The sequence below is a fragment of the Diceros bicornis genome, chromosome 6 (genome assembly GCF_020826845.1).
Source record: "Diceros bicornis minor isolate mBicDic1 chromosome 6, mDicBic1.mat.cur, whole genome shotgun sequence".
In the NCBI taxonomy this organism is placed as follows: domain Eukaryota; kingdom Metazoa; phylum Chordata; class Mammalia; order Perissodactyla; family Rhinocerotidae; genus Diceros; species Diceros bicornis.
In genome coordinates this window covers 67,172,850-67,193,315 of record NC_080745.1, presented here as the reverse complement: position 1 = coordinate 67,193,315, position 20,466 = coordinate 67,172,850, and the positions used below count along the sequence as shown (strand labels likewise).

Here is a 20,466-nt window from a genome sequence, read left to right as displayed (position 1 = left end):
TACTCTCACTCTCCACTTTCTTCTGATTTCCTGCTGGGGCACCCCATTGGCCAAAACCCAACCAGAAGCCAAAGTGCACAGAGCCTAATGACATAGTTCCTAGAGGTCAACCTCCCCAAGCAGAGAGCCAGTGGAGAAAGGTGGAAAGCGTATACGGAAGGGCAAATGGAAGATACCTGGCATGTCTGACTAAATAAAAAGTAAGCTTTCCATTCATCAAAAAATACAATAAAGAAAGTAAGGCAAGACACCACCGGAGAAAATATTTACACAGCATAAAACCAATAAAGGAATTATATCCAAAATATGTAGACAACTCCTACAAATCAATAAGAGAAAGACAGACAATTCAAAAGAAAAATGGGCAAAAGACTTAAGTAGTCACCTTCAGAAGAGGAAATCCAGTCAATCAATATATGTGAAAGGTGTTCAACCTCATTAGTAGTCAGGAAAATCCAAACTAAAACCACAATAAGATACCATTCCACACCCAGAAGACTGAGGGGAAATTTGATTTAATGATTTATCTTGTGTTGGGGAGAATGCAGAACAAGGGGAACTCTCTTGAACTGCTGGTGGGAGTGTAAACTAGTAAATACCTTTGGAAAACTGACAGTATCTGGAATATTGAAGATGCACTTACTCTATGACCAGCACTTTCCCTTCTCTATTTAAACTCAGAGAACTCTTGCAAATGTACACCAGTAGACACAAGAATGTTCAGAGCAGCATCGTAAACTGAATGCCTGTCAACAACTGAATTAATAAAGAAATGAAAGTATACAATGGACTACTACACATCAGTGAAATAAGCAAGTCACAGGAGACTAGACACAGTATGGTACCATTTACATAAAGTTTAAAAATTATGTAAAACATGGGCCGGTCCCGTGGCTTAGCGGTTAAGCGTGAGCGCTCCGCTGCTGGCGGCCCGGGTTCGGATCCCGGGCGTGCACCAACGCACCACTTCTCCGGCCATGCTGAGGCCGAGTCCCACATACAGCAACTAGAAGGATGTGCAGCTATGACATACAACTATCTACTGGGGCTTTGGGGGAGAAAAAATAAATAAATAAATAAATAAATAAATTATGTAAAACAAGACTGTATATTCCTTAGGGATATATATACCAAAATTATAAAGAACTGTGCAATGATAAAAACCAAGCTCAGGATACTTCAGAAGATGGGAAGGAGAGGAAAAGACACGATTGGGAAGGGGCAGAGGTAAAAAAAAATTAACTTGAGAGCAAGGTCTCAAGGGCCCCTCTGTGCCAGACATTAACCCTTTATTTGTTGGATTATGGCACAGTTTGGGAGAGGTGGTGTGTATCCCCCCAGACTAGGATTTTGACAGTCCTAGAGAGGAAGTGAGTTGCCCAAAGTTACCTGTGAGTCCAAGGCAGGGCAGGAACTGGAATCCAGGACACCATGCTCCTGCTCTAATGCCCTTCTTACCACACTGCTGTCTCAAAACTATTCACTGATGAGTCCCTATTTTGTATCCTCAGCCCTGACCCCTCCAGTAAGCTCCTGCAGCATAAACCTCCACTGACTTCTCAAGATTTTCAATTAGATGTCTCAAAAGCACCTGAAAGTACCATTTCCCAAGCCAAACTTTTCCAGTGTTCCCCATCCCAATCAATGGCACCACCATTCACCCAGTTCTTGGGAAAAATTATCTAAGAGTCACTCAATACCTCACTGCTCCACTACTCCACCAACCAAGTTCTGTCTAATTTATTTCCTAAATATTTCTCAAATCCATCCACCTCTCTCTGTCTTCTCTACCCTTCCATCACTTTAATTCAGGTGACCAAAATCATCTCTCACCTGGCCTATTTTTTTTTTCTTTTGTGAGGAAAATCAGCTCTGTGCTAACATCTGCCAATCCTCTTTTTGCTGAGGAAGACTGGCCCTGGGCTAACATCCGTGCCCATCTTCCTCCACTTTATATGGGATGCTGCCACAGCATGGCTTGCCAAGCGGTGCGTCAGTGCGCGCCCAGGATCCGAACCAGCGAACCCCGGGTCACCGCAGCGGAGCGCACGCACTTAACCGTTGCGCCACCGGGCCGGCCCCTCACCTGGCCTATTGTAGTAACCTGACTGGTTTCAAAATATCAGATCCAGACCCCTTCAGTCTATTCTTACAGCAGCAAGATTAGGCTTTTCAGCATGCAAATCTGATCATGTCACCAGCCTTTAACACCATTCAGCAATACTGACAGAATATTTAATATCAACTGATTACTGTACTGATAATTCTTTTAGATGCAATAATGGAATTGTGCTTATATACTTTTCAAGGCTTGAACCTTTAGAGATACCTATGTAAGTTATTTATGAATGTAAATAAAATCTTGTTTTTACTTCAAAACAATCCAGTGGGAAGGGGGTAGTGAAAGGTATGGGTTGAGGTATTAGAGATGAAACAAGGGCCGGCCCCATGGCTTAGTGGTTAAGCGCGCATGCTCCGCTACTGGCGGCCCCGGTTCGGATCCGGGCGCGCACTGACGCACCGCTTTTCCGGTCATGCTGAGGCCGCGTCCCACATACAGCAACTAGAAGGATGTGCAACTATGACATACAACTATCTACTGGGGCTTGGGGAAAAAAAGGAGGAGGATTAACAGTGGATGTTAGCTCAGAGCCGGTCTTCCTCAGCAAAAAGAGAGGAGGATTAGCATGGATGTTAGCTCAGGGCTGATCTTCCTCACAAAAAAAAAAAAAGAAAAAAAGAAAAAGATAGAGATGAAACAAGATAGACCACGGATCGATAAGAGCTGGATGCGAAGACGGGGGTTTATTATACTATTCTCTCTACTTTAGTATATATTTGAAATTTTCCCTAATAAAAAAATTGTTAAGACATATACACTCTCTGTTATGGACTGAATGTTTGTGTCCCCCCAGAATTCGTATGTTGAAGCCCTAATTCCCAATGTGATGGTATGAGGAGGCAGGGCCTTTGAGAGGTAATTAGGTTCAGATGAGGTCATGAAGGTGGAGCCCCCATGATGGGATTACTGTCCCTATAAAAAGAGACCTGAGCAATTGCTCTCTCTCTCCCTGCCACGTGAAGACACAGCCAAAAGCCATATGCAAGCCAGGAAGAGAGCCCTCACCAGGAAACAAATAGGCCTGCATCTTGATCTTGGCCTTCTCAGCCTCCAGAACTGTGAAATATAAATTTCTGTTGTTTAGGGGCCGGCCCCGTGGCTTAGCGGTTAAGTGCGTGTGCTCTGCTGCTGGCGGCCGGGGGTGGGATCCCGGGCGTGCACCGCCGCACCGCTTCTCCGGCCATGCTGAGGCTGCGTCCCACATACAGCAACTAGAAGGATGTGCAGCTATGACATACAACTATCTACTGGGGCTTTGGGGGGAAAAAAATAAATAAAATTATTTAAAAAAATAATAATAAAATAAAATAAATTTCTGTTGTTTAAACCACCCAGTCTATGGTATTTTGTTATAGCAGCCCAAGCTGACTAAGAGACACAAACTTCCCATTGTCTTCAGAATAAAGACCAAAATCTTAAACATGCCTTACAAAGGCTCTGCATGGTCTGGTCTCTACCTACGTCTCTAGCCTCATCTTCCATTGCTCTCCTCGTCACTCTGCCTTTCAACTGCATAGGTCTCCTTTCAGTTTGGGGTCTCCATCATGCTGCCTCTCACCAAAAGGCTTTTGTACATGCTATTCCCTCTAACTGGAAAAAACACACAGCCCTGCTCATCCCGCACCACTACCTTCACCTAATTTAACTCTCACCTTCAAGTCTCAGCTAAATATCACTTCCTCAGTAAACATTTCTACTACTACAGTGACCACATGTCCCAACTTGCCTAGGATAGTCTCAGTTTATACCTGTTTTTCTCAGCCTAATTATTGCTCTCCCTTTCGCTCTCAAAAGCATCCCAGGGCCGGCCCCGTGGCTGAGCGGTTAAGTGCGCATGCTCCGATGCTGGCGGCCCGGGTTCAGATCCCGGGCGCGCACGGACACACCACTTCTCTGGCCATGCTGAGGCCGCGTCCCACATGCAGCAACTAGAAGGATGTGCAGCTATGACATGCAACTATCTACTGGGGCTTTTGGGGGGCGAATCAAAAGCGTCCCAGTTTAGATGATAAATTACATGGTCACTCTATCTGTGAGGAAATGCCACCACCACTGGGTCAGCTGCCCCTGTTATGTGTTCTCATAGCTCTTTCCACCTTGCCTTCATTGCACTGAAGTTTATTACTTATTCATTATTTGCCAAGATTAATATCTTTATTCCTTATTAGCTCAGATGAACTTTGGTTGCTGCCACTGTCTCTTTTTTCATTCATTCATGATTGTGTTCTCAATCTCTCTCACACAGAATCACATATTATGTGCCTGGCACACAGTGAGCACTCATATTTGCTGAATGGATGAATCTCTGTGTCTGACAGGCTAATCTATCGAAATACTCTGTACTCCCTCCACCCTCCAACCCACTTTCAAGGTGCAAGCTTGGCATTTGTTCTCCTCAATCCTGAGCTCCATAAGGTGATTATGCTGGAAGAGGAGGGAGAGGGGAAGATGGGGGAGAGCGCCAGGGCCTCTGAGCTCCCAGGCCTAGGAAGCACACAGGTTGGAAGTTTCCATAAGCAGTGGGGACCTGTGGCTGGACCCCCTTGTGGGAACTCCAGTGCCCTGCAGGACCTGAGGGGAAGGCTGGGAGTTCCATGGTGAACATCAGGGCTCCTCTACAAGCCATGTTGCCTGTCACTGGCTTTCAGGTAACAAGTGACCTCTCATAACCAGGACAGACTAGAGACCAGAAGGGCCTCCCCTCTCTCCTCTCCAGAACCAAGGGTCCTCAAATAAGGGCCTATGTCTTATTCATCTCTGTATCCAAAGGCTCACAGCAGGTTCTCCGAGTCTGTTGAATGTAATTGGAATAAGAACAACGTCAAGCTTCAACTGAAGTCTAGTCCAGCTCCCTGAGGTGGGCAAGAGCTCCACCTACTGGCCTCTTGAGTAACTGCAGACAGCTTAAGCAGAACTGGCCTCTTGAGTAACTGCAGACAGCTTAAGCAGGTTCTGCAGGGAGCAGGGGATAACTCATCGTCAGTAGGAGTTTTGCTTTCCTGGCAGCTGTATTAGCACCAGGAGCATTGCATTGGACTATCAATCGCCTGACATACTGAGGTGGACAAAATAAAGTACTAACGCCTCACATGGATACAAAAGGCCATTGCCATTGAACCCTCAGTCAGACTTAGCATTATCTTACCCCTACCTCCCCCTCACCCTCCATCAGATCCATCCTAAAGGCCCTCTTCTCCTCCTGGAAAATTTCCTCTTCCTCGCGTGGTATGTGCCTTCCTCACACCTGGGAAGCTGCTACTCTCCTCAGAATCCCGGGCCTATCCCCTTTGGAGTGCTACTCTGGCCCTTGAAGAGAGGACTCAGCACAGTGTACAGCACCACTCCTATGTCCAACTTCCCCCCCATTACACTGAGCTCTCAGGGAGTTATATGGCTGGTACATTGTAGGCACTCAAACAATGTTAAATACAGGTGGATCAATTTTCAGACACAGACAGAGATGCGAGCTCTTGTCTCAACGTGCCACTAAGTGGCAGTTTTATCAACGCTAAGCAAATCATTTGCTACTCAGCTGTGTCCCCAGTGGTTCTCAACCAGGGGCAAATTTGCCTCTCAAGGGATATTTGGCAATATCTGGAGCATTTCTGGTTGTTCAAACTAGGGGATGCTACTGGCATCTAGTGAGCAGAGGCCAGGGATGCTGCTACACATGCTACAACGCACAGGACAGTCCTTCACAAAGAAAGAATTATCTGCCCCAAAATGGCAATGGTGTCGAGATTGAGAAACCCTGATCTAGTTAATACCTGCCTAACAGGGTTGGGTTGTAGTTAGGATATAACTTGTGAAGCATAAACCTGCAAAAGGATGTTGGAGTCTCCTGCCTCATGTCCATATGTGGTAGACTGCAGAGGGGCAGAAGCCCATCATGTGTGCACTTCACTGAACTTGTGGATTTCCACAACAGTGCCAGAACCCGTCAATAATAGGTGGGAATTCCAGATCCCTCACCTAACTAACGTTTCTAAGAAAGAGGATCAATTCTGCATATATCACTGTTTGGCATCATGAACAAAGATGCTAAACAGACAAGTATCAAACAGCAAAAAACCATTGCCTGGATATAACCATTAACTTTAAGATATGAGTCAAGTCTTTGTTGAAATGGCATGTTGCACATCACAAGGACACCAAGGAATGCCATTTCCAAAATCTTTTTATTGTGCAAGTGGCAGTCATGGAGTGCTTACAATGTCCCAGGGATTGTGCTAAGTGCTTTAGATAAATTCTCAGTCCTTATAACAGCCCTCTGGGGTAGTCAGATTTTCCAGATGAGATGAGAGAATACTCTCTCATTTTAAATGAGAAAGTAGGGCCAGCCCCGTGGCTTAGCGGTTAAGTGCGCACGCTCCACTGCTGGCGGCCTGGGCCCGGATCCCGGGCCGCACTAACGCACCGCTTCTCCTGCCATGCTGAGGCCATGTCCCACATACAGCAACTAGAAGGATGTGCAGCTATGACATACAACTATCTACTGGGGCTTTGGGGGGAAAATAAATAAATAAATAAAATCTTTTAATAAATAAATAAATGAGACAGTAGAGTCAGAGAGATTAAGTAATCTTCCTAGTAAATGCTGTTAGACAACTTGCAAAACTGCCTCATTCGTGTAACACACTAGCTGCATATATGTAGCAGGCTCAGCTCTGCAAGGCCTAAGGGGAAAGGAGGTCTGTTAAGTTAAAAAAGCAAACAAGACTGGGAAGGGTTATGTTTATAAAATGCGAAAGAAAAAACAAATAAGCCATAGCTTTAAACACTAAGCTTATAAATTATTCATCTGTTTTAAGGAGAAGAGTTAATGGATGTTAATGGATATTCCATTTTAAGATGAAAATATCTGCGGGCCGGCCCCCTGGCTTAGCAGTTAAGTGCACGCTCCACTCCGCTACTGGCGGCCTGGTTTGGATCCCGGGGGCCCACTGATGCACCGCTTCTCCAGCCATGCTGAGGCCGCATCCCACATACAGCAACTAGAAGGACCGGCAACTATGGCATACATCTACTGGGGCTTTGGGGGAAAAAAAAAAAGGAGGAGGATTGGCAATAGATGTTAGCTCAGAGCGGGTCTTCCTCAGCAAAAAGAGGAGGATTAGCACGGATGTTAGCTCAGGGCTGATCTTCCTCACAAAAAAAAAAAAAAGATGAAAATACCTGAGAAACAAATATTTGCAATCTATGATTAAGGCCTAATTTCTTTAATACACCAAGAACACCTATAAATTAAGAAAAATATAAATAATCCAATTGAAATAGGGGACAGGGTTGGTCATGCTTCATAGAAAAGAAAATACAAATGACTAAATGTGTAAGAGAAATGCAAAATAAAACAAAGAAATGGATAAATAAATTGTGGTATATACATACAATGGAGTACTATGCAGCTGTGAAAAAGAAAATCCTGTCACATGCTACAAGATGGATAAATCTTGAGAACATTGTGCTAAGTGGAATAAGCCAGTCTCAAAAGGACAAATACTGCATGATTCTACTCGTATGAATTATCTAAAGTAGCCCAAATCATAGAAAGTAGAACGATGGTTGCCAAGGGTTGCGGGGCGGAAAAATTAGTGCTTAAAAGAGATAATTTCAGTTTTGCAAGATGAATAAATTCTAGAGATCTGTTGTACAATAATGTCAATACACTTAACACTACTGAACTGTAGACTTAAAAATGGTTAAGATAGGGGCAGGTCCCATGGCATAGTGGTTAAGTTTGTGCAGTCTGTTGTGGCAGACCGGGGTTCACAGGGTCAGATCCCGGGCATGGACCTGCACACTGCTCATCAGGCCATGCTGTGGTGGCGTCCCATATACAAAGTAGAGGAAGACTGACACACATGTCAGCTCAGGGACAATCTTCCTCACAAAAAAAAAAAGTTAAGATGGTAAATGTAACGTGTTTTTTACCACAATTTAAAAAAAGTGAGAAAGAGCATTTTCAATTATCCAAGTGGCAAAGATCAATTTAGTAAGTGTTGGCAAGAGGGCAAGCAAAGGAGCACTTTCATAAGTTGGTGCTGGAACTACAATGGCTTTGGAGGGCAATAACGAACAAAATGTTACATGCACATATACTTTGACTCCACAATCACTTTTAGAATACTTCCTATAAAAATATCCAGAAATACTCAAAGTCTTATATATAAGAATATCCACTGTGGCACTATTTGCATTAGTGGCACTAATATCCACTGTGGCACAGTATTCGTAATAGCAAACTACTAAAACAACCTAAACATCTACCAATTTTAAAAAACTGGTGCTACTTCCATATAATGGAGTACCACACAGCCATTAAAAATGAGCGGCTGTGTTCTGTTATGAAATGAGCTCCAAAGTTATGAAACACTACATACAGCAAGCTACCCCATTTGTGTAAGGAAAAAGGTGAGAGGATGCACATAGCAGTACACACAAAGAAACTCTTTGGAAGGAGACACAAGAATCAAGTCCCAGGAAACAAAGCTGAGATGAAAACTTAATTTTCACTTTATACTATTTATACTATTAGATTTAACAAGCACATTTGAAAATGGAAGCATGAGAGGAGGAAAGAAAAAAATACCAATTAATTTCTTTTCAAATATTCTTAGATTAGTGGTTTTCAACTCTGGTTGCTCATCAGAATCATCTGGGAGCTTTAAAAAAATCCTAACACCCAGGCCCCACCAGAGAGCACCAGGGTCTGACTCAACGGGTCTGGGGATGCGCCCCTGGGTATCAGTGTTTTTAAAAGTTCCCCAGGGGCCCGCCCCGCGGCATAGCAGTTAAGTGCGTGCACTCTGTTGCTGGCAGCCCGGGTTCAGATGCCAGGCGCGCACTGATGCACCGCTTGTCAGGCCATGCTGTGGCGGCCTCCCACATAAAGTGGAGGAACATCGGCCCGGATGTTCGCTCAGGGCCAGTCTTCCTCAGCAAAAAGAGGATTGGCGTGGATGTTAGCTCAGGGCTGATCTTCGTCCCAAAAAAAAAAAAAGTTCCCCAGATGATTTTAATGTTCAGTCAGTGTTATGAAATCACTGATTTAGACCAGCGGCTAGCGAACTTTTTCTGTAAAGGACCAGAGAGTAAATATGGTAGGCTTTGTGGGCCACACAAAGTCTGTCACATATTCTTTTTTTTTAAAGCCCTCTAAAGATGTAAAACCATTCTTAGCTCCTAAGCAATACAAAAACAAGCCATGGGCAGAATCTGGCCCATTGGCCATTTTGCCAACCCCCAATTTAGACTACGCTCAGGCTGGACTCTTACCTGGAAAAGGCACCAAGAGACAAGGTACGGCCAAGAAGGCTCTGCAGTGAACTCACATGTCTGGACCCCATCCCTCTAACTGGCACCCAAATTGTTCCGATATGAGTAGGATGTGGGAGCGCTGTGGACTCACAATAAAACTCCCAAGACACATTATAAACCAGCCAGTTTATTATTTTGTAGTAAGATGTATAACTTTTACCATGCAGACTGAAATACCTATGTCAGCATGAACAGTGTATTTTCTTCCTAGAGGCAGTTACACAGAAAACCAGGTTATTATCAGGTTACTTGGTAAGTAAGCAATCCAAAAAGGGGAGGCTAATCTTAAGACCTACATCTCATCCATGAAGCTAAGGCCTACTTTCCCACCACAGGAACGGCCCAGCCTCCAGAGAGTTTGTTGACTCTTCCCTCCCCATCTTGCTCTGGCTGAGCACCGCCAACAGTCATCTACTACAGCTTTACAATCAGCCAGCTTGGCCCAGGAGTCCTATCTCTGCTGGCTGGTTTTTATTGTTACCTCCACTGTTACCGAAAGGTAAGGTTCTGAGGGGGCACAACAATTGCTCCCATTTACCAACAACAAGCCACAGTAATCCTGTTAGGATGCCTCCCAACCTCACTCTACTCAAGTTTTACCAGATAAAATGCTTTGCAAAGGTTCTTCCCATCTCCATTAGCACACATATAGGTTAGCTATAAATTCACCTGACTAATGTAACCTAATTCCTACTGAGGATTGAGGTTTTTCATTATAGTTGTTCTTCTTTCACTTTCTTGATCAGTGATTTCCAACCATGTAGGAGTTAATGAAACTAATTTGTGTCACCACTGCTACCAAGACAGAAATACCAAGTGATATGTACTTTTCAGATTAAATTAACGTTACTTTGTTCTCTAAAATGTAAAAAATGAGAAGATGCAGTCCTCAATTTAGTACTCAACACTATTAAGGGTTAAGTCATCAAAAAGTCTTTGAACAATAGAAAAGTTTATGCTTTCAAATTAAAAAACAAAACATGTATTACAAATATTATGTAATAATGATAAAATTACAGAAAACAAATATTCACACTGATCCCACAGCATTCACACCACACCAAAATTTTGTCTGTAACAAAAAAGTAAATTTTATCCCAAAAAGTAGGTAAGTCCATGCTGGCTGAAAACTTCAGTCTGAGACCCCATGAATGAGGATGAACTACATACACAGTGCATGCTTAACAGACATATACATTAACCATTCTTAACTGCGCCTCACCAGGGCTCTGAGGGGTAGGAGGGATGAAATGTGGACATGTGCACTCACACATGCAGAATTCTTCAATTATAAAAATTCATACACATGTGACCTTAACTATGTCTTAGGCAATAGTTAAGATTTTATCTGTGGGAACCCACCTCTGAAAATCACAACAAAAATCAATAGGAAATTATTTAATATAAAATATACAAATTTCTCAGTATGAGGACTTCCACAGAACAGGGAGAAGGGGGACAATAACTAAAATGAATTTTTTTCTTAAAAAAGAACACTCCCTTACCTTGTCCTTGCTACTCAACACTCAAAACCAAATCCATACAAAACCACAAACACAGAAAAAGACCAGAGAGGATGTCACAATGCAAAGTCCTCGGACCTATTCTAAATTGCTGTCCTCACCAAAACCCTCCCCTAATAGAGCTGAGGGTTCCCAGGTTCACTGGGGAAAGTAAGTGGTCTCGGATCATCATCCCTGCTTCGCCACAGATGGCCCCAGGTCACTCGCTGTCAAACTTAATGGAATTGACCTGGACAGAGATGGAGCCTCCCCGGTAGCTGCCCCGCTTCTTCTTGGTTTTCTCATGCCGGAAGGATTTGCCTTTGGTGAACTTCAGAACCTGATTGGCTCGCTCCCCCCAGTCTCCAGCTGCACCTCGCTAGTAAAAAGAGAGAAGTGGTTAACACACAGAAGGACAACACCAGGGCCTTGTCACTTCCTTTCCCCTGCTCAGGCAACCTGAACCCAGAAAGCTTCCCATCAACATGAACCAAAAGCTGTCCTCTCTTCCACCCCACCCTCCTCAAGATTGGTAAACACCCTCTCTCCTCACCTTGGCATCAAAGGAGTTGTCAGCCACTCGAGCATCCACCTCAATTTCCTCCTCCCTGATCCTTCGGAATGGGGACGACGCCCTTTTTTCTCCCTGGAGAAGAATGAAGTAGGAAATTAAAGATGGAATCGTCATGTAACAGAAAAGCCCTCCTGAGCTATACACATGTGCACATGTACCAGGCCAGGCAGAGAGCTGTCAGGATGATCCCAGATATTTCTTTCTACTCTTTAAAGACTAGCTCCTGAGAAAATCAGACAACTTACTTTCTTCCTTTTTGGAAATGTATTGGGGGTCTGGAGCTTTATCTTCTTGGCTTGAGGAGTCTCTACCTCCTTGGAAGCTTCATTCTGCTTCCGCTTCTTTCCTGAACCTACCAAACAAAAAGCCAGACTCAGGAGACCAGTTTCCTCTTCCTCCTCCCAGGTTTTCACACAGGGCCTGCAACCAGAAGCCTAGCCATGGGACTCCTCCCCCCACCACCCTATCCCCCCAAGAGTATATCCCATCCTGATGTGGGAGGACAAACCCTGGGGGCAGGTTCTTTGTATACAGACCTGGCTTAGAGACTGCCACTACCACCTTTTTCTTTTCCTCCTCCTCCTCGTTGCCGTCTGCTTTTCCATTCTGGGCAGTCAGCGCAGAGTTGCCACTGGTCTTGGGGGCTTGTGGTCTTGGAGTGCCCTTGCCCTTGGGCTTCTCCTCCTCCTCCTCACTGGAGTCATCAGAGGAAGAACTGCTGTTGCTCTCAGCCTTTGCTTTCTTTGTGGAGGCTGGCTTAGAAGGGGCTATAGCTCCTGATGCCTTCTGTGGCTTCTTTTTAACTGGAGATTTAGATGTCTTCTGTTCCTCCTCCTCACTGCTGGAGCTGTCTGAATCAGAGCTGCTGTCCCCATCACCCTGAGAGGCCTGTTTGACAGGCAAAGATGGAGCTGCTTTGGTCGTCACCTTGGACTTAGAGGTGGCCACAGTCGTCTTTGTCTTCTCCTCCTCACTAGAACTGCTCTCCTCCTCACTGGAGCTGCTATCAGCCTTTCTGGTCAGAGGCTTTGGGCCACTGCTTGCAGGCTGCTTGGGAGTTGTGGCTAGTTTAGCTGCAGGCTGCTTGGGAGTGGCAGCTGGCTTACTTGAGGGACTCTTGGTGGTACTGGCTGGCTTTGCAGGAGCTTCATCCTCAGAACTGTCAGAGTCTAGACAGAGAGGATAGGATGAATAGCTCCCCAAAGCAGACTAAGGGGAGACCCTGGAGCTCCTACTGCCCTGAGGGCCTCCATATGCCTTACCCGAGCTGTCTGAAGAGCTCTCTGCTGCCTTCTTTGTTGGAGCTGGTTTAGTGGCTGCTTTAGAGATGACTGCCTTAGCTGGGGGTTTCTTTTCTTCCTCAGAACTTGAATCTGGAGAGAACCTATGGCATTAGGCTGGGTCCAGAATCCCGACCCAACCAGCAGCAATAAAAAGAAGGATGCAAAGACCTATAGAGAGCCTTAGCCTTGTCTTGCTTCAGTGAAAACCAAGAGAGAGAGAACGTTTTTGTCTTCCTTATTCCTCATACACTCCCTAGACCCACTCAGCACCAGTGATGACTCACCAGACTCATCGCTGCTCTCCTCACTGCTCTCCACAGCCTGTTTCTTCTCTGCAGCTTTCTTGGGAGCCTGGGTTCCCAAGGACTTCTTGGGTGGGGGAGCAGAAGGCGGGGGGACTGAACTATAGGGACCTGTTTAAAAGGGACAGTGTGGTGGTTTTAAAATATGTACACAAATTCTTTGATACCACTCCCTTCTAGAAATGGAGCTTAATTCCCCTTCCCTTGAGTGTGGGCTAGAATTAGTGACTCATTTCTAATAAATAGAATATGGCAGAGATGATGGCATGCCATTTCTGAGTAGGTCATAAAAGGCAATGCGGCTTTCTCCTTTCTCTGGGAAAAGCTAGTTGACATGTCAAGCGGCCCTGTGGAGAGCTCTATGTGGTGACTACAGAGGTCCTCCTGCAACTAGGCCCTGGTCACAGTTGTGCAGCTTGACTCCCCATGTACAGTCACCTGGTTTTTTCTTCATGGGTTTTTTCTGCTCCTCCTCCTCATCATCACTGGAGGAGTCCTCACTGCTGGAACTCTTTCGGGTAGGGGCAGCAGCTGCTTTCACTGGGGCCTTGGCCACAACTTGCTTTTTAGGTACAGTCTGCATCATCCAGAGAAAATTAGTCACCACAGGAAAATGTTGACCCAACCAATCCTACAGGAAATGGAGACCCTCCCCCGATGCCCCTGGCCCCTTCTTCCCTGGTAGCAGTTATGGCCCAGACCTTCTTGGAGATGGGTGCTGCCTTCTCCTCCTCTGAGTCATCACTACTACTGCTGCTGCTACTGCTGCTGCTGCTGCTGCTATTACCACTAACTGCTTTGCCATTGGCTACTTTCGGTGCTGCCCGAGCTGGTGTGCCTAAGATGACAAAAGAAATAGTGTAAGGGGTATCAAGGCATTAAAGAATCATAAAAACCTCCTTACTATTAGCTCAGAACTTAGGACTCTATCAATTCTCTTGCCTGTTGAGCAGGTTTGAAGGAGACTGCCATGGTTTACTGTATCAAAGGATGACTTTCCTGCCCAATTTCAGAAAGAAAACTATCTTTAAAAAAATGATATGATGGGGGCCAGCCCGGTGGCGCAAGCAGTTAAGTGCCTGCGCTCCGCTGCAGCGGCCTGGGGTTCGCTGGTTCAGATCCCGGATGCACACCGACGCACTGCTTGGCAAGCCATGCTGTGGTGGCGTCCCACATAAAGTGGAGGAAGATGGGCACAGATGTTAGCCCAGGGCCAGTCTTCCTCAGCACAAGAAGAAGAGGATTGGCAGATGTTAGCACAGGGCTGATCTCCTCACACACACACACAAAAATGATATGATGCAAATAATTTATATATGCCCCCTGAAGTCTTTTACTCCAACTTCTATTCAGAGAAGCTCCTATAAATCATAACCTAATCTTCATCATAGGAAAATTACAAAAGAAAATAAAAATTCTCATTTGTCCCATGGAATGAAAGTACAGGAGAAAAAATGGTAGTGAAAAGGACAAAGAATAGAGGTATAAGCGGTCACAGAAGAATGGGATTTGTGGGAATACAAAATGTCTATGAAATGCCAAACTAAAAAATGCCAAACCGATACCATTTGTTAAAACACATTTTCCCTTGCTGAAGACTGTCTAGTTACTAGTCCCTAATTATGAAATATTTTACTTATTAATTAAAAACTTTTTAAAAAAATGACACTAATCAACATCTCTAGTTCAACTAGGGGTGCCATTTCACCTCTGTGCTGAATGAGCAATTTTACTACCAGTCTCCAGAGCTACCTAGTCCCCAGCTCAGGCTCTTGCGAACAGAAACAGTACCTGGTTTGGCTGGGGCTTTAGCCTGAGTTTTAGCTGCCACAGGTGTTGTCTTTGGCTTCTGGTTCTTTGGTGCCTCATCCTCTGAGCTTGAGTCAGAGTCAGAATCAGAATCAGAGCTCTTGGCCTTCTTAGGAGGAGCTTTAACTGCCTTCGCTTGGGGCTTAACTCCCTTCTGTGAGAAAACACACAACGAGGAGAATAAGCAAGAGCTTCTGGGTATCCAAAGGGCATCCTAAGGCAGAAAGCTTCCTAGGTTCCTTTTATTTTTTAGGGGCTAACAGAGTAGTAAGCCTGCCCTGGTGGTCTAGCAGTTAAGATTTGAAGCTCTCACCACCACAGCCTAGGTTCGTTTCCCAGTCAGTCACGGAACCATACCATGTATCTCTCAGTTGTCATACTGTGGCAGCCGTGTGTTACTGTGATGCTGGAAGCTATACCACTGGTATTTCATTTTTTTTTTGCCCCCACTGGTATTTCAAATACCTGCAGGGTCACCCATGGTGAACAGGTTTCAGCGGAGATTCCAGAATAGAAGAAGGACCTAGCCACCCACTTCCAAAAAAATTAGCCATGAAAATCCTACGAATAGAAGCAGACCATTGTCTGATACAGCTCCGGAAAGCAAGAAGATGGCGCAGAAAGACTGGGCAGGGTTCCGCTCTGCTGTACACAGGGTTGCTAGGAGTCGGAATCAACTCCATGGTACTAACAACAAAATGGAGCAGTGACAGCAAGGGAAAGCTAAACAGGACAGCATATGGAAAGGGTAACAAACTCTTAATAAGAAATAAAAAGTTCATGGGGCCGGACCTGTGGCTTAGCAGTTAAGTGCGCGCACTCCGCTGCTGGCGGCCCGGGGTTCGGATCCCGGGCGCGCACCAACGCACCGCTTCTCCGGCCATGCTGAGGCCGCGTCCCACATACAGCAACTAGAAGGATGTGCAGCTATGACATACAACTATCTACCGGGGCTTTGGGGGAAAAAAAATAAACAAAATTATTAAAAAAAAAAAAAAAAGAAAGAAAGAAAAAGTTCAGCCACTTTATATATTGGCCCTGTCCCTGCTATTCCCTGCCTAGAGCTCCCAACACCTATCTACAAAATACTGTCTTACTCTTGGAGTCCTAGACAGTGTCCCAGAGAAATACCAGGGAAGCAGGAGGGGTTGAATTTCCTCTGGATTCAAAGTTCAACTTCAACCTCATATATCTTTTCCAGACCTCATACTTCTGTTGCTTCTTTTAGAGTCCCCAGATTTTCTTTCCCATAATCACCTGTTGTATACCCACTACCATCCCTTGGCCAGAAGCTAGAAGCCAAGATTTTAAGTTTTTTCTTTCTAATGCCTTAAGCAAACCCCTTTCCTTCCCAAAGCTGCAGACCTGGACAGGCTTTTTATTTTTGTCTTCCTCCTTATCATCATCACTGGATTCTTCACTGCTGCTGCTCTCTGACTCTTTGGATGCAGCCTTTCCGGGATGCTGAGGCAGACTGATCTGCTTGGCAGGTACAGCTGAACAAAAGAACACGTCCCAGTAAGAATCAGCCATATGGTACAAGCAGACTACAAATCCTTTTCCTGAAACCACTAGCCCCCCCCAACTCCCTGCCTGGCCTTACCAGCTTTCTTAGATGGAGGCCCTTGGGCTTCTTCCTCCTCACTGCTGTCCTCACTGCTGTCACTGGATGAGGTCTTTTTCTTAGCCTTCTTAGTCACTGGTCCATTTGCCTGTAACTTCCGCTTTGGGGCCTTGGTGGACCTGCTGAGGCAGATTAGGCTAACTTCTGGGAGATCAGGACCTCCCAAACCAAGGAACACAGCCCAGCCCATTTAGGGGGAGAAAACAGCCATAGTGGTACAGGGAAGGCTTACTTGAGCCAGAAGCTATAGATGTCCAAGAGGGAAGAGGCATTGGCGTCCTGCTGGGTCTGTAGCAGAAAAGAGAAAGAGCTGAGTAAAGAAATTTTATCCTGGTTATTGTAGGGGAGATTAGATTTTGTGTTATTCTCCCATTAAAAGTGACCTGTTTTATACCTGCTATATTTGGTATAAATGTTACATCATTGTAAGAGTTCTCCTACTTGCATAAATTAGGAGAAAAACATTCTCTTTACGTATTTCCCAATTTTTGGTATCAAAAACTTGAGCTATTCCTGTAGTTTCTGGCACCATCTATCCCCTGCCTACCAATCCTATTTATCAAAGCCTTTAAAAATGTGCATTCTCTTTACTCTAGCAATGTATTATCTAGGAATTTATCCTTACTCACAAAACAAGGGCACAAACATTTATACCAAGAGGGTGTGTTTGCTGCAATGTGGTTTATAATACCAAACCTTTGGAAACTAGCCTCCAAGAGAAGACTGGTAGAAAGTTATATTATGTATTCAGCACAGAATCGCATTCAGCTATTAATTACACTAACATAAACTATTTTTTTTATTATTTTTTTAATTATATTTATTTATTTATTTTTTCCCCCAAAGCCCCAGTAGATAGTTGTACGTCATAGTTGCACCTTCTTCTAGTTGCTGTATGTGGGACGCGGCCTCAGCATTGCCGGAGAAGCGGTGTGTCGGTGCGCGCCCGGGATCCGAACCGGGGCCGCCAGCAGCGGAGCGCGCGCACTTAACTGCTAAGCCACGGGGCCGGCTCCATAAATTATTAATTGATGCAAAAAAAATGGCAAAGCGGGCCGGCCCCGTGGCTTAGCAGTTAAGTGCACACTCTCCACTACTGGCGGCCCGGGTTCAGATCCCGGGCGCGCACCGACACACCGCTTCTCCGGCCATGCTGAGGCCGCGTCCCACATACAGCAACTAGAAGAAGGTGCAACTATGACGTACAACTATCTACTGGGGCTTTGGGGAAAAAAAAGAAGGAGGATTGGCAATGCATGTTAGCTCAGAGCCAGTCTTCCTCAGCAAAAAGAGGAGGATTAACATGGATGGTAGCTCAGGGCTGATCTTCCTCAAAAAAAAAAAAAAAAAAAAAAGGCCAAGCATTACAGTACACGTAAAAGCACAGGCTCAGAGATAGACGAGTATAGATGTAAAACTCACCTTCACCAATTACTGCGTGATCCTAAGCAAATTATTTAATCTTTCTGAGACTATTCTCTATAAAATGAAGATAATACTATACATCTTATTAGGTTGAGAAAATAAGAAATAATGCACATAAAGGGCTTACTATCTGGAAACAGCATCTGGCCCCTTAGTAAGCCCTCCACAAAGACTAGTTTTTGTCACATGAAAAAGAATCCTGGGGGGCCAGCCCTGTGGCTTAGCGGTTAAGTGCGCGCACTCCACTACTGGCGGCCCGGGTTCAGATCCCGGGCGCGCACCATCACACCGCTTCTCCGGCCATGCTGAGGCCGCGTCCCACATACAGCAACTAGAAGAAGGTGCAACTATGACATACAACTATCTACTGGGGCTTTGGGGAAAAAAAAAAGGAGGAGGATTGGCAATAGATGTTAGCTCAGAGCCGGTCTTCCTCAGCAAAAAAAAAAAAAGGAGGATTAGCATGGATGTTAGCTCAGGGCTGATCTTCCTCACAAAAAAAAAAAAAAAAAGAAAAAGAATCCTGGGGGCAGGCCCTGTGGCGTAGTGGTTAAGTGCATGCGCTCCGCTGCTGGCGGCCAGGGTTCGGATCCCAGGCGCACACCGATGCACCACTTGTCAGGCCATGCTGTGGCTGCATCCCACATAAAGCAGAGGAAGATGGGCACGGATGTTAGCTCAGGGCCAGTCTTCCTCGGCAAAAAGAGGATTGGCATGGATGTCAGCTCAGGGCTGGTCTTCCTCACAAAAAAGAAAAAGAGAATCCTGATTCTGAAAGGCCCAATTCCATCTAGCCCATTGTGGAAACACTCTTTGCAGCCTCCCTAACAGTCAATTCAAAACAATTCCAACACAAAGGCAGTTCTATCAGATCACACGGCAGGCTGTCCCAGCTTAAGGAAGTCCTTTCCGAGGCCGATCTAATTCTCTCCTTTTGCAGCCTGATTCTGCCACAAAGAACAAGCCTATCTTCTTACTGAAAGGCTGAGACCGCCAAAGACTACCCCTCTGCTACTCTAAGTTCTTTCAAGGTTTCTTCCCATGCAATCATGTCTGCTTTTCTTGAGATGTAGTTTCCAAATCTTTCACATTCCTGGTCTTCTTTTACATGTGTTTGGAACATCCTAAATTTCCTGAAGTATGGTAATAGCTTTCACTCATTGATGCCTCCTGAGCACCAGGCACTGGGATTGCGACTTTGCGTGTATCATGTTACTGAAACTCACAAAAATCCTATGAAGTGGAGGATGACATCCCCATAGAAATAGGAACAGACTCCTAGAGGTTAAGCAAGATGCTCGGGTCATACATCTTAAAAGTGGCAGAGCCTGGTCTCAAACCTAGATTTGTTTGATTCCAGATGTCAAAGATCCAAGCCCACCGCTACGCCTGCTTATGATGCTCAATTTCGTTTCAGTACAATTAAAAGCAGAACTCTGCCTCTACTCTCGTTCATTTTCTTCTTTACTAACGAAAACCCCAGCCTTCATTTCTAAAGCATTTCATTTATCTTCGAGTTCCGGGTAAATTCGAGAGTTAAGGTCAAGTCACGCTTTACATCAGCCAACATAAAGCTCAAATAAGGAACCTGGAGCCTCCAATGCTCCCGTGGGACACCGAGATCCCTCCTCGCCGCACTCTGCCGGCCACGTGACCTGGGCCACGAGGGTCCCACGCTGCAGCCGCTGAACCGCTCACCAGAAAAAAGCAACAAAACTCAGCACTATCTAGTCAGACCACGTGTAAGAGGAGGTGCCGAGACTGCCGGCGTTCTCCGGTCACCGCCGAGAGCTCGGCACAAAGGTCCCGCAGACACTGGGCTGGCGCACCCCACAGATCTCCCTACCCGCAAACCTAAGCATGTCAGGGCCCAGAGCCCTGTGGTCATCCCACCCCAGCCCATGCCCCACGCCCGGGACTCACAGCGCCTGTTGCCTTGGCGAACTTATTGGCCACCTCCGAAAGCTGGTTATCCCGCAAAAAGCCGAGCACAAGGGGATATAGGTCGCTGGGAACCACGCGGCGCAAGCCGGCGTCCGCCATCCTCCGGGCAATACGCGTCACTACCGTTTCCGTCGCACACGACTCAGGAACTCGGGAACCCTGAGGCTGGGGGCGGGCCCGTGTGACGCCATCGCGCCGCGCGGGCGCACAGCGCAAGAGGAGGGCGCACTCCATAGGGCGGTCCCGCCTCCAACTCGGAGGCAGGGTCAAGGCGAAATCTGTAAGCTCTTTCCGGTCCCACGAGCGTCGCCATCTTGGTAAGGGCGGAGCCCGCCGTCCACCACCTTGTGAAGGCGGAGCCCTGACGTCAGAGGTCACGTCCTCGGCCGTGGCGGGAAAACTCTGCACTTCCCGCGCCCCGTCTTTCCGCTGGAGGCACCACTTCTCAGAGCAGCGGTTTCCAGCACCCCAGCTGTGATTCATATTCCAGAGCAATCAGTGGACCGGCGGGCTCGAACTGTTCTTGGACTCTCAGACTTGGTCACAAGATCTCCCAACCGCCCC

At 45.9% G+C, this 20,466-nt stretch overlaps 1 protein-coding gene across 2 annotated transcripts; it reads right to left on the bottom strand.

The window, feature by feature from the left end:
- Window positions 1-9,546: 9,546 nt before the first annotated feature.
- On the bottom strand, window positions 9,547-20,026 carry NOLC1 (nucleolar and coiled-body phosphoprotein 1). Of its 2 annotated transcripts, none has more exons than XM_058543867.1 (13): window positions 19,882-20,026; window positions 16,766-16,821; window positions 16,513-16,655; window positions 16,275-16,405; window positions 14,892-15,063; window positions 13,802-13,938; window positions 13,539-13,677; window positions 13,083-13,211; window positions 12,778-12,888; window positions 12,052-12,684; window positions 11,761-11,867; window positions 11,495-11,587; window positions 9,547-11,320 (listed from the first exon to the last, which is right to left on the bottom strand). In XM_058543867.1, the coding sequence occupies exons 1-13, from the start codon at window positions 19,999-20,001 to the stop codon at window positions 11,162-11,164; spliced, it is 2,130 nt and encodes a 709-aa protein (XP_058399850.1). In that variant the 5' UTR covers window positions 20,002-20,026; the 3' UTR covers window positions 9,547-11,161. The 2 variants fall into 2 exon arrangements, with proteins under 2 accessions (XP_058399850.1, XP_058399851.1); XM_058543868.1 differs by having other exon boundaries at window positions 16,513-16,652; window positions 19,882-20,025.
- Between the last annotated feature and the right edge of the window lie 440 nt (window positions 20,027-20,466).

Excerpts from the sequence above, each read along its gene's own strand:
- NOLC1 (XM_058543867.1), bottom strand. The coding sequence starts at position 20,001 with ATGGCGGACGCCGGCTTGCGCCGCGTGGTTCCCAGCGACCTATATCCC. Across the intron at positions 13,212-13,538 it reads ACCCATGAAGAAAAAACCAG|GTCCCTATAGTTCAGTCCCC; the intron begins GTGACTGTACAT and ends CCTTTTAAACAG. Across the intron at positions 11,321-11,494 it reads ACAACTCCTTTGATGCCAAG|CGAGGTGCAGCTGGAGACTG; the intron begins GTGAGGAGAGAG and ends TCTTTTTACTAG.